Consider the following 16,658-nt stretch of genomic DNA (forward strand, 5'->3'; position numbering starts at 1 on the left):
ATTCAAATAGATGCTTGTCTGACCCATGACATGTCCGTCATCATTGTCTCATTGTCTTTACTGGCGTTGTAACCTATTGTATTTTAGCCAGAGATATTGAGTTCATTGTAGGCTTCTGTTCACCTATGCAGGATCTTTTACTTGCCCTGGTATGTTACAGGGATCACTGCTTTTAGTCTAATCCGACATGACCCATATCTCATATTCAGGCAAGAATTTCAGTTCTGTAAAAGCCACGGCAGTTCATCCAGGATACAATCCTGGGTTCTCCTTGCAATTGCATGGTAGCCAGCAGTGTTAACCACTCCTAAAGAATTGAGATAAAACCACATGCTTGTCCAATCCATGGCCTCATCTAGACAACCATGTAAAATGCTCAGTAGACTGAAGCCAGTGAAGGGCAAACTTGTACTTGTCTCAGCCAAAGGACTCTGGTCTCCCATTACACTGATCCAAAAGACACCTTGTCTCATGCTAAATTATATTAACCGGAAACAACCTCATTAGAACATCAGAGGCCATCATAACAATCAGGCCAACTCTTAACCTATGATAACCAGCTGCTGGAAGAATGAAGTAACTCCGTATTGTATCTTGATGAAATCTTTATTTACACTTTATACAAATATACAAACTGAAACAATGCCAAACAGGTTTACAGTAACCCCCAGGCCTCGTTCCTATGCTGTCGAAGAGTATCGCCCTCTTTATTACATGAGAAAAACCAAGACTGACCAGGATCAAACCCAGCAACTCACAGGAGACAGGTACTGACATTTCCGCAGCACCACTCCCAACAGTCCTGATCAGCTAAGTACTCCGACTTACGATAGGTACTACTTTTTCGATTGTGGACAATATACTGTACATGTATGATAAATCTAATGGGGCAAATCAGACAGCAAATAATCAAATAGTCAAATGATTTCATCCAATTTACATAATGTCTTTTCCACACAATTCAATAGCTATAAATAGAACAAGATAAATATAAGAATGACTGTGTAATCAATCTCAATGTTTTTGATTTTATATTTAAGACCGTAAACAAAAAAATGCCACTTTAATTTCACCCTTATTCAAATATAAATGGACAAACAAAGTGTGTAAATATCTAAACCAAGTGTGTATGGATCTGCAGGGCTCAATTTACCTGCTGCCATGGCAGTTGGCAGCCTCCAAAATGGTCTTTGTGCCCTATCAACTCTTCACCAGATGCCAAAATGGGTGCCTAAAAACTCATCAGCAAGATAATGGCGTCTTCAATGCCAGCTGACAGGCAAACTGATACCTATTCAAGTTCTTCAATTCTTCATACTACATACACAATACTATCACGATACACATCCATGAGAAATGGTTGCATTCATGTATCCTCTTTCTTCTTTAATAATTCATATGAACACAAATACAATTAGCTTATGAAATCAAACGTCTGAAAATATACTCTATATTATACCAAATTGTTCAAAATAATCCAATGAGAAATGAAAACTCAGTCAAGCTGTGACTCAACTTCAGTTGGTCTATATAGCTTATTCAAGCAATCAAGTCAAACGCAAGCCAGGTTTTCTTCCCTTGAAAAAGTTTGTGGTGACGCGGTGTCTTCAACCAGAGAAAAAAATCACTATGTTCACGGATGTCTTCAGTCCCTTGCAACATGGTGCATCCAACACAGCCTTATCGGACCACTTTGCCTTTGGAATACACGAGTCCACTCCTAAATGTACATGATTCTGAAAAAGTTTCTCAGTCTTTTGCGTCACCAACTCCATCAGCATTGATAGCGAACATCGCCTCGGCCTCGGGTAAGCATGGAGAGTCGTAGATCTTGCAAATCCTCGTTTCACCACGCCCTTTTCTCAAATACAACCTGGAAGAGGATAAAGCAGTAAATCAGTTTCCTGACATGGGAGTATGAATTGTAGAGAGGTTTTTGATTTTTGTTGCCTTTTTTGACTGACCTTGTTGTTGAAGCGTGGGCAATAATATTTCCTCCAATCGGTTTCTTGGGATCGGACGCAAACATGGAAGCACCGTCGACCTGAGCAACAACCTGATTGGTTATCACCACGGCAACTCCAAACTCATCCGCCAGCCTCAGTAGCATCCTAAGAAACCTCGCCAAGTGCATCTGTCTCGCAGAAAGTTCACCTCGTCCTGAATAATCCGTCCTGTATAGAGCAGTCGCACTGTCTACAATTAGTAGCGCATATCTGTAATTAGAATGGAAAAGTGCTTTTTCTCTAGATTGAGAGGTTTTATATCTTGATTTGAACTAAAAAACCAATGTAATTTGAAAACAGTTTTTATGGTGTTAAGTTTTTAGTTTCCATCCCACTTTACTCACTGACAAAGATGATTATGTAACACGAAATCTTGACTTGAATCCTGCCTCAGTATGACTTACCTGGATTCTGACATCATGGCAGCTGCCTGCATAAGTAGCTGTGTCTGGTGGTCTGTGTTGTACGCCCTAGCATAGGCGACATTGTCCAATACATCTGGTCCCGACAAACCATACCTGAATTGAAGAAAAAAGTTCAATAAAATTTATCATTTCTACCCATAAACATCAATACAAAACTCACACTTGTGAGGGTTTGCATCAGGCATTTTGTTCCTCAAATCACTTCATTTCTCGTTTGTTGTGCTGACCAAAACATATCTAACTTTCAATTCTAAGTTTTTCACAGAAACAGAAACAGACCAAAGTTTACATAACTTACTTTTTGGCTGAGACACAATTTTCAAGAATTAAGATAATTTGTCATTGCATTGCTGTCCCCATTACTATACTGGAATACCAATGGGACACTAACCTTTCGGCAACAGCCAACAGCCTCTCCGGCCTAAACGTGCCTTCAGAATCAATGTAGAGACATTTCCCCTCGCCACCTCCGACATCGATTGGCAGCTGGCATGTGACCGCCAGAGTATGACAAAGCTGCGTCTTTCCCGTCCTGAATTCTCCAAACATTTCTGTAATGGACCCTGTCTCTATTCCACCTGATAAAATAGATGTGAATGAGAAAACTAGCCTGTGCTCTGGCAATTTGCAACTTGCTGCATCACATCCACCACAGAATCTAATGGATTTATCTGGTATAAATGTACCTGCCCTGGCATAGGAACTCGGGTACAGAGAATCTTGTTTTTAAGTTTCATACATGTTTAAAGGGCTGTAAAGAGCCAGGAATATAAGTTCCTTGAACCTGTGCTGGTCTATCCAAAGATACCAATCATGGCTCTCCCCGGGCCCTATTGTGTGATCGAACCCGGGCCCTTATTGCAGGGTACACGTAGCCAGCAGTACCACTAGGCTATGAGGCTCCTTAGTAAACTTCAATCATCAAGGGACCTCTCTTCAGGCTAAAATTGATGTGCAGGTTTAAAAGAATTTGACTCATGGCTGCCAAGACTTGACTCTAGCGATAAAACTGAATTGTTAAAACTGGCATTGAGTAAGATACCTTGTAGAAGTTTGTCTAATTCCTTGGATCCAGTTGTGAGCTGTATGATCTCCGATCGTTTCTGATGGAATTCTGTGGCAGTTGTAAAACCCATGGGAACAAGTTTAGCTGCTTCAGCCTGAAAAAGGGTTCGAGTAAGTGGAAACTAACATGTTAATCAAATCTACTTATCTGATTCTGAATTGTCTACACAAGGAGGGAATGAAAGGATCAAACTGGCACGGCCAAATACGCCCCACATGACAAATAAAACTTTCGTTTACTCTTGTTTCCTCTGATCACATGGAATGGTTTTTGAGTGATAACAAAGGGGTGAATTCCTTCCTCATTATACCAGAATTAGATTCAATGGATCTGTCTTGCCAACACTTACAATCACTTTATCAGCCTTTGCCTCACTTATGCCCTTGATAGCCAGAAGTTGTTTCTTTGGAGCAAATGCGACCGATTCAACTGTACAGAAACCAGCTTCTACCATCTTCTTTACATCGTTTGCACTGATACCATGAGCCTAAATGATAACCACACATAATTTTACACCGTAAGACCACAGGAACATTTGTACATGAATCATAGTTAAACAATATTTATTAAGAGGAGAGGTCTGACATTTGTACCTTAAAAGATAATGTACAACTAACAAATCAGTTCTCAGAAGAATTCAATTTCATAGACACTTTATAAATCAAGTCATGTGTTTGCAAACTTCGCATACAATTACCATGTATCGACTAATTGAGCCTTATACTCGGAATTTTCTTTTTTGCTAGACAGTCACTTCACATGTTATTTTGTTAGATTATATGTTACACTTCGATACTGACCTCCAATCTTTCAAGAGGTTGGGGTCCAAACCCTTCTTCTGCTTCAACTTCTGCACTTGCAGTCTGCCTCTCTACTTGCATCGCCATTGTTTGCTAATGATAACAAACTCTTTGTAAAAGACAACTGTAAAGACATTGCAAAACATTTTCATAAAGGCATGGCAGTGGGGCACACCGAAGTGGTGAGCTTGTCCGCCATGCCATGCACAGCGTGGCATACACACACTCACTGACAGAGCCACGTAGTGAGAGAGAAGTCCTCAACACCACTGCCACAGGAGTGCTAATATGCTTCACTCCTCAATTTCTTCGATGCATGATGTATTTTAATCTGGAGGCTAATGCATCGACGATCATGCATGTCATGCTTGGGAATGCATACCAAATGATAATTGCAGTGATGTAGACTGTATTGTGTAGTGTACAGAAATACTGTCATCGATTTTAACTGATTCTGTGACAAGTTAAGTATTTTACCTGATTATTATGGAGTGATATCAACAGAGTGTGAACTAGGTTTCATAAGCGACGCCAAATGTTTATATATTCCCCCTTCAATCACAGTATTTCGAGGTTTTAGACGACAAAAATAAAATTTTCTTTTCGTAAAATCCCGCGATCACTGCCTCGCGCTAAAGTTTTTCTTGCTTGTGATTGGCTGATCATTGATTTTGATGTACCAGAGCCTGGTTTGTCTCAGCACCGATAGTGGCGCTCCGAAGTTCATGCATTATGCAAATGAGTTGACCTCCCTCATTTACGTGATAAATAATAACAAAGCCACGTGCTCAAGTTGGCACATGCTCAAGTTGTTACCACTACAAAATGACCTAGTCAGCTGGTGTTATTCAACTCAGAACAGACCTGTCAGCCAAGCAGTTCAGGTGAGACATGGCACCTCTAGTGCTATGCGTGTTGGTTGTTCTCGCTGTTGCAGCTGAATCAGTTCCACCAATAGAGGAAATTAACAGTAAGTATAAAAACTTTTTTTACACACTGTTGTATACTATACACTAGGCCTACAACAAAGCACATGCCAACCATCCATGGGTCCATGCATGGAGTGGACATTGCTCTAAGCCTAAAGGCTAGGCTCATACACATCCGGAGAGTATTCGCTACTGGGGCCCTTCCGATCCGTGCTGGGGAGTGCTTCGATGATCGCCGCTCAGGCCCTCACGTGGTCCATCCCCCATGGTCTTGGCAGGTGGGCCTTTTAGCATGGCTCAGTCTCTATTATTCACTGATTCATCTTTCTTACAGAATTAACTTTTGAAGAAAGGCTGACAGAAGCGCTTAACTACATCAGCAGCAATGCGACTCTCAAAGCAGCTTATGAAGAACACTTGAAGGCTTACGAAACAGACGTAAGTATTTTTCTCAGCATCATATCTTCTTTTGGTCCCTTATGACATGGCTTATTCTACTCTTTTGAGCTGATCTCAAACGAAGCTGATTGGATCAGGGCATGTCTATGGGACTGCTTGGCAATGCAGATGTCGTGGCACATCATAGTGAAAGACACGTTTCCCTGTGTTGAGATGAGTCAGGAGCTCTATAGTGGTGACGCTAACACATGAGAATCAGGATGGTATAATGATAGTAGTCCTGTTGGAAGCCTTAATTTTCTATCATAGCAGTTTGGACCATTTTGGAAAGAACCAATAATAACCAAAAAGAAGTGATAGAATGAGTTTGAAGCCGTCCTTTAAACGAATATAAAGTTATATCAGGAAGTGTGTTTGTGATTAAATCACTTAATCATTTTGATGACAGGCCTAACTTCTGTTTACAAGATAGTCTTATCTCATGTTATTTGGCTTTATCAAGAGGCACATGCCTTCCTCTGTTACATTTTATAACACTTTTAACTCAGCATTAAGCTGGTAATTTCAATTGGTCTTTCCGATTACGTTTTAATTGTTACCTAAATGTCAGATATCGGCATTGTCCATACTCTAGAGTCTGAATAGATCAATAGTTTGATCATGTGGTTGGTCACATTTTTCCTTTTAGCACAGATTGATGACAGGTGTGCCAACTGTCTAACATCAGAGGCCATCCCGCAGATTCAGTTCTAATGAAATTGTATGGTAAATAAATTATGGGGATTTTGGTCCTAGGGGATCACGTCTTGCTGAATTATCTGCATATGCATACATTGTATGATGGGATAGTTTGCGGTGAATCATTTCGGCTTCCCATGAAGCCTGTTGTTGTGCATCTTCTCTAGCCTGTCAATCACTTACGATCAGTCCGAAAATGGCAAAAATGCTTTTAAAAATCTGAAATTTTATCCATGCCCCTATTCATCTCTTCAGTTAAACTTTTAGCTCGGTTCAGGACAGGAAGAGAGAGAAGAACAGCAGATTTTCAGTTTAAACAGTTTCTTGAATGTCCTCTCAACTCTACTCATGACCTAAACAAGGAAGCCACAAATGCAAGACCCTGACACACTTGTCCAGCTGATAATTGACCTATATGTACCCACTTTCATTAATGTCTATTGTTTCCTGGTCATATCTCTTGTTTTTTAATGATTTCTACCTTATTTATTATTGATATCTGCTCAGATGATTATCAAATTTGATGTCACAAGGCATGGGTGACCTGGTGACCTCTCTGATACCTTGCACTAATATTAAGAACAGTTGAAAAGTAATTACAGTAGAGCCTCTGAAAGACACCATTAGGACTGACAAATGCTGTCCAATACTTGAGAGGGCTGATTCTTACGGTGGCTGGGAAAGGACATGGTGATTTTTATTTTCAATGACGATGTTTATTTTTTATCTCAGGCGCCTGACTTACTAACTCAGGCGCCTGACTTACTATCTCAGGCGCCTGACTTACTAACTCAGGCGCCTGACTTACTAACTGACTTACTAACTCGCCTGAGTTAGTAAGTCAGGCGCCTGAGTTAGTAAGTCAGGCGCCTGAGTTAGTAAGTCAGGCGCCTGAGTTAGTAAGTCAGGCGCCTGAGATAAAAAATAAACATCGTCATTGAAAATAAAAATCACCATGTCCTTTCCCAGCCACCGTAGATTCTGGTGGTGAATTTCAATGGAAATGACCACTTTGGTTCTAAATGCCACATCCTTGATAGCACAGGTGTCCTCAATGGAGCGGTTACTATGCCACAAACCTCCCTGCGGCTGGTACTGACGCAAAAATAATCATACTCATTCCATAGTCTAATTCAAATGATGGTTTGATTTCAGCCTCTGCTTCATGCGTCAGCTGATGAGCCATTTCCATGTGACCTGAAAAAATCATCGGCGAAACCAACTTCAGGTATTAGGACAATATTTTTATAATTGTGACCCGCTCTACCAAAACTAGGCGCTTGTCGCATCTGAACTTGACAGGTTAATACGGACTTGTTGTTCATTTCCCTATTGTAGACCTTTTGTGAAATGTGACCAAATCAGTTTGTAATAGATTTCACAAAAGGTCTACAATATTGTATATTGAATATTCTACAATTATGATTGCCATTGATTGATTGATTGATCACTGTTGATTGTGGTTGATTAGTTTGATCAACAATGTTTTTGGTTTTGGTCATAAACACACGACTGATAAATTGATGCAGAACAATATTTTTCATCATTTTCTCTGCCCTTTGCGCCCACTTTATATGCAACTTTTTTGTATCTTAGTTCATAAACTCCAGCCTGGTGATATAGATGTTGTGGCCGCTATGGGGGATTCAATCACTGGTGGAAATGGAATCCAGGCAAAAACTGCTATTGGTGTTTTAACTCAGTGGAGAGGGGACTCGTGGAGGTAAGTATCGTATAGGAGCCTTGCCAAAGGATGTATCAAATTTATCTGAGTCTGTCATTAGAATTTAAGTACTGTTACCGGTGCCAAAAATAGTCCTTGTTTATTGTTGCTATTACTGACATTGATGCTACCTTAAAATTGCTGTGTTCACCTGCAGGTACAGCAAAACCTCTATTGCAGACACCCATGGGGAGGGGATCGTGAATCCTGCATACCATTATTCAATTTAGGTGGTTCTAATGGGTGTCTGCCTGATAGATGGGTGTCCTTAATTGGGAGGTCATGCCGTTATATTATCAACTTTATAAGTAGCAGTGGAAACTTATGAACTTTTATATTTACAGCATTGGTGGTGATAAGACATGGGTGCAAAGAAAAACTATACCAAGTAAGGAGTTTTTAATAGCAGTTTTTGAAGGAGGTCCCTTGTTTGCTTTTGACCCCAAATATTAATGGCCATTTAATTTGCTCTTTGAATTGAAAAATATAAAAAATCACTCTGCTTCTTTGATTTATTTCAATAAATCATGCAGTTTGGCAGTTTTGTAAAAAAAGATTTCTCAAAAGGCATATCACGTCACAATCATTGTGAGTACTTTTGCTTTACAGTAAATGTATTTTGACATGTTTGAACCTGGTGTTTGCACTATGGAACGGATTTCATAGCCACATGTTGCCCAGCTTATCAAATCATATGATGTCCAGAGGGAATGATGTAACTATAACGCACCATATGATGATGACCAGTCATAATAAAGTGGACTAAATTCCAAAATCCCATTCTCTATAGTTTGAAAAGTTATCATTCTGACATCAATTAACCCACTGCGCAATGTAGAAAGAAAGAACATCTAAAATTATAGAACAGAAAAATATGATCCCTCATAGCGTAGCACTCTAATACTGAAACAGGGTAATGTTTGCAATTATTTTATTTTCATGATTTTCGCAATTTGGGAAGCAAACCCAAATATAAATCTGAAAATTTCAACTCCATTGCATTAGCCATTTAATTTCGGCAGCAAACGCGGAATTTAATAGTCTGCGCCCAATAAAAAATGAGAAAATTTGTGATTTGGGTTTTGTGACCATTACTCGGTTTACAGTACGATGTTAAAAGTGAGGACTCCAGGTCTACTTGAGGTCTTTTTCCTAGGTAGTAGTGTCTAACTATGATCTATGACGGTTTTTCAGACTTTCTTCGGACTGTCAATCCGAATCTGCGTGGCTTTTCTATTGGTACTGGTGATAAAATGAATCCCAATGCACATTTGAATGTAGCCAAGGCAGGAGCGACAGCAGAGTAAGTGAATTTGTGACTCGCTCTACCAAAACCAGGCGCTTGTCGCATCTGAACTTGACAGGTTGATACGGACTTGTTGTTCATTTCCCTATTGTAGACCTTTGGTGAAATGTAACCAAATCAGTTTGTAATAGATTTCACAAAAGGTCTACAATAGGGAAATGAACAACAAGTCCGTATCAACCTGTCAAGTTCAGATGCGACAAGCGCCTAGTTTTGGTAGAGCGAGTCACATTTGTCAAACTAAAGAAATTTTGGAGCCTCATAGCCTTGTGGTTAATATTCCAGGCTAGAGTACCACACAGAGGGCTCGGATTTTATCCCTGGGTTGTCTGGATGACCCAGCATGGCCTTCAAGGAACTAAATTTCCTGGCTCTTCAAAACACAACGTATGAATATTTGGGTGTCTGTCAAATGAGACTAAAAGCTGTCCCTTGTACCTGAGTGTCTATGCCATGGCAAGTAAAAGTCCTCACACAGGTGGGCAATAGTCAGAAGTTGACTCTGTACCGCTGGCAAAAATACAATACGGTTATGACGTCAGTAATGATGATATAATGCAAAATATGAAAATTGGTTAATTACTCTAATTTACTTATGGTTTTGTGTCACATCTGCATTCTAACCTTTACACCCCCACATTTCCTTATGGATCTGTCTAATGCATTAACTGGAAGAGTCTATACATGAAAATGGGGGTAAAAAGCATCTGAAATGATCCGTTTCTTTTTTAAGCAACATCCCCATCCAAGCCAGGATGCTTGTGGACAGAATGAAGGTCGAGAAAGGTGTGGACTTTGAAAATGACTGGAAGGTGATCACTCTGTTTATCGGTGGCAATGACATCTGTGCCTGTGACCTGGTAAGTATCACGATAGCTGTCTTTTAAAGAGAGACCTCTGTAATTGGGACACCTCTCAATTAAGGGAAGCATTTGTCAATTCCAAGGGCATCCCTAATAGAGAGGTTCTTAGTACTTCTTTGGTCGTTTCAAAGAACATCGAAATCAGTGACACAGTGGTCAGAGTCTCTGTCATCATTTCAGAGTGCTCACAATCCCGATTCGTACAAGGCAAAGATTATGGAAGGATTGGATATCCTGCACGCAGAGGTGCCAAGAGCTTTCATCAATCTCGTTGAAGTTCTGGACGTGTCGATTCTGGCTGATCTGAATGGTGGACTAGTTTGTGCTGCTCTTCATATGTAAGTATCTGTGGAAACTGCCATCGAATAAGGCTAGATCTTCACGACGGCAGTGTTCATCTTCCTGTACCTCATACCGTAGCTTGTTGAGCTTGTTAGCTGTGAGTTGAGTTCATAAATAGAATTTCAGGTAGGCAGGTGTGAAAAATTCATATGTTTAGAAGCAAATGATATGTTTTAAAAACATATGATATGTTTTAAAGTGTCTTCATTGATAAAATTTCAAATAAAATAAAACTTGAGGGGAATTTTAAATTTTTTTGGATTTTAAAGCAAATGATATATTATATGTTAAGAAGCATGTTTAAAAGTGTCATCATAGATAAGATTTTTCGAATAAAAATCAAACTTTGGGGGGAATATTCAAATATTTTTGGATTGGTAAAATTGCAGCTATGAATGTCCGTGTGGTGCATTTCCAATTACTGATGCAAGGCGCAAAAATGTTCAGATCATAGCGAAGGCATTCCAGGCGACCATCGCAGAGATTGTTGGGAGTGGACGCTATGAGACCAAAGATGACTTCACCGTTGTTCATCAGCCCTTCTTCAGAGACACAGTACCTCCTGTATTGGCCAATGTAAGTGTGTCAGGGCTGCATGTTGAATTTCATTGGTGTGGTTGGGCCCAGACTCGTGTAAACCTGGAAAAAATTTGCAGCCATTTCATTTCATGGTTTTGTAATTGCAGTTGCGGCGTACCTTGAAAGGGTTTGAACAATCTTGAAATATCCATTAGATTTTCATTTTTTCTCAGCCCTCTGAACATGTTCTGACAGACTGGCATGGATTATTGCCCCAAGCCTTTCTGGTCTTTGTGCAAAATCGAGCTGAAGTGACGTTGAGTAATTATTTAGGACAGCAGGAGATGCGATTTATAAGCTTACCTCAGACTTGGTGATATATTTTCATTTCAAATGCTTCATACTTATTTATGTTTCAGAATGAGTATGACCTGAGCTACTTTTCTCCAGACTGCTTCCACTTCAGTGAGAAAGGTCATGCTGGAGCAGCGGAGGCGCTTTGGAACAATATGGTATGTTATCTTGTCAAAAGAATCATTTATTTTCTAATGAGGAATTTTATTAACGGTAGGCAGCTGTAGTAAGCAGTCCAGAACACAATAGATTTCCCACATACGTCAATTTCACCCACAAAAGGCTATGTTTGTATTGGACCGCTAAATATTACTGTCACCTTTTGGCAATAAAGTCCCTCGATGCCGTGCTATCTCTTTTTTAAACCGGTACCTTTTACACCATGACTGAGTGTGTGTTATTGGGTAACCACCATAAGTCACATCTGAGACATTGCGTTATGTAACAATTAGAAAATCGACTGAATGACCGGTCAGAGTCGCCGGCTCAGCACTCGATGATTTTCTACGGCAGGTGGAAAATTGTAGGCCGTAGAAAATCATTGAGTGCTGCGCCAGTGACGAGGACGGGTCACGAGATCAGTTTTCTATTCTTCACATCCCCATACATATCTAGTAGAAAAGAAACGACGATTAAACAAGTTAAAAGGTTATCTTATAAAAGTCGGTCTTTGGTGCACTGTCCTTGATTTTGGTGAAGTGTAAATGAATTTTTTTAGGTATTTTTTTGTTTTTTCGATGATTTGTCTGCCAGGTCAGTGCACATGGGTATATGATAAATATCAAGGACGTTCTGTACACCTATATCGTTTTGTGGCATATGACAGTATTGACTAAGCCAAAAACTTTGAAATACAGTTGAACCTCTCTATTAAGGACACCCACGGAACTGACAAATGCTGTCCTTAATAGAGAGGTGTCCTGATTAGAGAGGTCAAATTGAATGGAAAGTACCAATTTGGGACCAAAACTAGTATCTTTAATAGAGAGGTTGTCCCTAATAGAGAGGTGTCCGCTAAGGGAGGTTCCACTGTAATAGTTTTTGACTAAACGAAGCCCATTTGTTGTCAAACAAAAACCATAACACCAGAACCCACCCCCGGTACCATGCTGTGGCACTATATATTGGCCTATCGTTTAAAGTTGTACATCAGGTACATACGTTTTTAGCTCACCTCTTAGCAGAGGTGAGCTTATCCCATACCGTGGCGTCCGTCGTCCGTCGTCGTCGTCGTCGTCGTCGTCGTCGTCGTCGTCGTCGTCGTCGTCGTCGTCGTCGTCCGTCGTCCGTTAGCAGGGCACGTTTCGTAACTGTTAGAGCTATTGAGTTGAAACTTGGTACACATGTACCCTTATGTAATGACACCTTGGAGACTAAGTTTCGGTCCGATTCGTTTCATGGTTTGGCCACCAGGGGGCCAAACGTTAAAAGTGAAAATGTGCAATATCTCCCTTAATAGTAGTCGGGAAATTTTGAAAAAAATATGGTAGGTACTTCTAGCAAAGGTGCATCATATATCCTCCGGGTTTTTGATTTGACCTCCTTTTCAAGGTCACAGAGGTCAAATGGTGTAAATTGGCCGTTAGGATGTAACGATGGCACGTTTCTAAACTGCAATGACTATTGATACCAAATTTGGTACACATTTACCCCTTAGTCAGGTGATCTTAGGGACCAAAGTTTGGTCCAATATGATTCACCACTTGACCACCAGGGGGCAAAATCCAAAAACCTTAAAAATGTGATTATTCCTTAACTTCTTGCCCGATTGCCACCAATTTGATATCATGGTTACATCTAACCACCATACAGTATATGTCACACAGGTTTTCAATTTGACCTTCTTGTCAAGGTCACAGAGGTCAAATGACCTAAATTCGCCGTCAGGCCGTAACTATGGCACGTTTCTTAACTGCAATGACTATTGATCACAAATTAAGTACACATGTACCCCTTGGTCAGGTGATCTCAGGTACCGAAGTTTGGTGCGATCTGATTTGCCGTTTGGCCTCCAGGGAGGGGGCCAAATCCTAAATTTATCAAAATGCCATTATTCCTAGTAATGACTTGCCCGATTGGCACCAATTTTATATCATAGGTACATCTAATTCTAACAACCATTCAATGTGTCACCCGGGTCTTCTTTGATTTGACCTACTTTTCAAGGTCACAGAGGTCGAATGTACTGTAAATTGGCCATTTTGGGGAAATTGTAATTGCTTGGACCTACATCAAACCTAACACTACATGACACAATACCATGCTCTTTATCCATCTTTCCTCCACATGAGGTGAGCACAATGGCCCTGGCCATTTCATTAACCCATTCAATTTGAAGGAGGCGTCATTTTTCATTTTCTTTCTCCTTGTCCCAGGTGGAGCCAGTTGGAATGAAAAGAACTGAATGGAGAATAGGAGAGCCACTAGAGTGTCCTACTGAGGTAAGTTCAATTCGTATACAGCCAACAGAGGGGGGTTGTAGGGGCGGCGGGGGAGGGGGATAACTCAGGACAAAGAAATTGGTTGATGAATTATTGGTCATTGCTTATGTTTCTTTGCAGAAAGTAAATTTTAAGACATCTCAACGCAGTATTTTTTAATTGTTTGCCCTTTAAAAACCTGAAAATGCCAAATCTATGAACCAATTCTATGACAATTCTATGATATCTGTTATTTCAGGAATACCCATACTTTGCCACGGCAAAGAATAGTGGGGGCAGAGATGGCTTAAAGGGCGTTCCAAATCTCCTCGGTGCAAAATCCGCCGACACAAAATCTGGTCTTCTTGGAGCTCAGAGCGTTGGTGGACAGAATGTTGGGGTAAAAGGCGCCCGTGTGGGATCAGATGCACAGCCAATTGGCGCAGGCGCACAACCCGCCTTCCACAATCAACAAGCTGGATCAGAAAACCCATCAACAGGATTGTCAACAACCAGTGCCATCATTCTCGGCTGTACGCTGACTCTGTTGGTTGTGGTAGCTCTAGCGTTACTGGCGCGAAAGACTATCGCTGCTCGTGCTGGAAGGAGTCGGTATGAACGTCTTCCCGAGTCGCCTCTGATAGTCGCTAATAGTACAACTCCTAAGTATTGTTAGGGTGGGATATGTTGACATATGAACTCCTGGGTGTGTGTGACTAGGTTTATATCGCACTGTGGTCAATGGGGTTTCTTGTTAAAGTTATATCACGGGAAAGAAGACACCCAGTACCTCCAGTTCAGTACCACTTCATCAAATTACGACGGAGCAACTCTTAGCGCACTTGATAATGGATTTCTGCATATCTATTTTCTCCACAAATGCAACTTCGTGAATGTGTAATGTTTTTATTGAGGTATAAGAGAGTCCTACATAATCGGATGTATTTTTGATTGCTCAATTGATGCCCTGCATATTTGGTGATATATTGTTATTGATTATTGATAATCTTGTGACATAAATGTGATGTACAGGTTTAACTATTTTGACAAAGGTGTTGGATATTGTTCCTTTTCACCTTCAATAGGCATGGTGCTACTGTACATATCTATTTTGCTTTATAAACTTTTGATCAAAAGGTCAGATGCCTTAAGTAATAGAATGTATGTGATAATGTTCTCAGGGTGATTCAGAATCATAATGTTGCAAATGTATTTTAAATATTATGTAGATATAGTAGATGTATTGTATGACTCAATATTTAAGGAGTCACTTGAATGATGACTTTCATTGGCATTCAAAGGGGGTTTTTTTCTTCAAAAATACAAAGGCTGTACGAGTCAATATTTGAAGATATGTTTCAGTCGGGGGTCAAACGTATGTACATATATTTTCCATAATTTTAGGACCCCCTCCCAGTATGCAAAACGATGGTAAAAATGTACTGGAAAATGAACAGCATCCACAAGATTGCCCAAAGTCTTTACCCACAGATGCAAAGAGTAAAAATTTGTATGATAGGAAAGTGTACAGTGTACACAAATGACCGCCCAAATTCTTGACCCCCTGAGATGCGTACGTACTTAAAAGTATTGCCCCTTACGGCTTTTCACGATTATTTTAATGAGTTTTGCAACCAGTCCCCAACCCGACTATCCCGGGAACTACTGTAACTTCTAGGGCAGCACACTTGATTAGCTAATTGATATAATGTGTTCTTCCAATTTTGTTCATTTTGATGTGTTATGATCTCGTCTCCTCAGATTAATCGACTGCTGTTTGAATAAACTTTCATGGTCTTTGAATAAAGTTTTTTGATTTTAAAAAGCTGTTTTTGTCAGTTCATTGTTTCCTTTAGAAGGCATCAAAAATCAATGAAAAGTGAGAGAAAGGGCAAGTACAACTGCATCAAAGTGGACACTGTGGGTAGACACTTTAATACCCTGGGTCGAAAGGCCAAGGGTCTTATACATGGCCGGATATGAGGTGATCTCATATCAGGCACTCAGAATAAAGGGTGTGGTTATAGCCTGATATCAACTTACTCTGGTAGGGGTCATCATCAGGCTTCACAATTTAATTCTGGTTGATCCAGAAAACTTTCAGTATTGCTCCAATGAGCTGGTCAATCCTACACTCCCGGGGCAGCCCATTGCCTCATCGTAATTGGATCTCCTAACCGGGCGACAGGACGAGGCCGGTCCAATGCATCCAGAGTGCAGTCAATCAGTGCTACAATCTGAGAATTCATCCTCTGGTTTACCATTTACTCTCGTGATGGTCTTTGGCAAGGAAACCCCCTCCCCCACCCGTGGTCTCCTAGTACAGGTGTTCCTCCAAGCCAAAGGCCATCGCTCAGTTGTAGTCTGATACCTCAGAAATCCCACTTGTGTGGTTTTGTGTATGAACAGCTGGGTGGAGAAGGAAAGTTGGACAAAGAGACCTTCCTAGAGTAGAGTCTCGAGCTAAGCACTTCCAACTATTAAAGGACCTCTAGATCACTAGCTGACACTTTGAGCCAATGGTCCACAGCGGCTTCGATTACTTGCTTCCTCACATGATCGCGTGGTGGCTCAGTTTCCTTGGGTAATCATGGGACATCTTGTCTTTCTTATAGCATTAGCTGTGTATTGGTATTACATCGAAGACCTCAAGGCTGTGATATCAAGAGACAGTCACAGCCTGGTTTAGAGTTCTCCACAGGGATTTCTCGGTATTCAAGAAGTTTGCGAGTTTGCAACATAAGGTAGGGTGGCCGGCAATTTAAGGT

General features: G+C 40.6%; 2 protein-coding genes across 2 annotated transcripts; one reads left to right on the forward strand and one right to left on the reverse strand.

Moving 5' to 3' along the window:
- Nucleotides 1-617: 617 nt before the first annotated feature.
- LOC135484727 (DNA repair protein RAD51 homolog 1) lies at nt 618-4,908 on the reverse strand. The gene is made up of 8 exons (XM_064766382.1): nt 4,775-4,908; nt 4,298-4,421; nt 3,847-3,984; nt 3,474-3,591; nt 2,823-3,009; nt 2,411-2,524; nt 1,965-2,216; nt 618-1,873 (listed from the first exon to the last, which is right to left on the reverse strand). Exons 2-8 carry the CDS (start codon nt 4,382-4,384, stop codon nt 1,750-1,752), a joined length of 1,020 nt encoding a protein of 339 aa, XP_064622452.1. The 5' UTR covers nt 4,385-4,421; nt 4,775-4,908; the 3' UTR covers nt 618-1,749.
- A 224-nt stretch (nt 4,909-5,132) lies between these two features.
- On the forward strand, nt 5,133-15,715 carry LOC135485621 (phospholipase B1, membrane-associated-like). Its single transcript, XM_064767856.1, has 12 exons — nt 5,133-5,267; nt 5,561-5,664; nt 7,519-7,591; nt 7,960-8,086; nt 8,431-8,474; nt 9,281-9,389; nt 10,126-10,252; nt 10,436-10,593; nt 10,987-11,173; nt 11,536-11,628; nt 13,846-13,911; nt 14,150-15,715. Exons 1-12 carry the CDS (start codon nt 5,189-5,191, stop codon nt 14,564-14,566), a joined length of 1,584 nt encoding a protein of 527 aa, XP_064623926.1. The 5' UTR covers nt 5,133-5,188; the 3' UTR covers nt 14,567-15,715.
- Nucleotides 15,716-16,658: the final 943 nt, after the last annotated feature.

Source organism: Lineus longissimus, chromosome 3 (assembly GCF_910592395.1).
Source record: "Lineus longissimus chromosome 3, tnLinLong1.2, whole genome shotgun sequence".
In the NCBI taxonomy this organism is placed as follows: Eukaryota; Metazoa; Nemertea; class Pilidiophora; order Heteronemertea; family Lineidae; genus Lineus; species Lineus longissimus.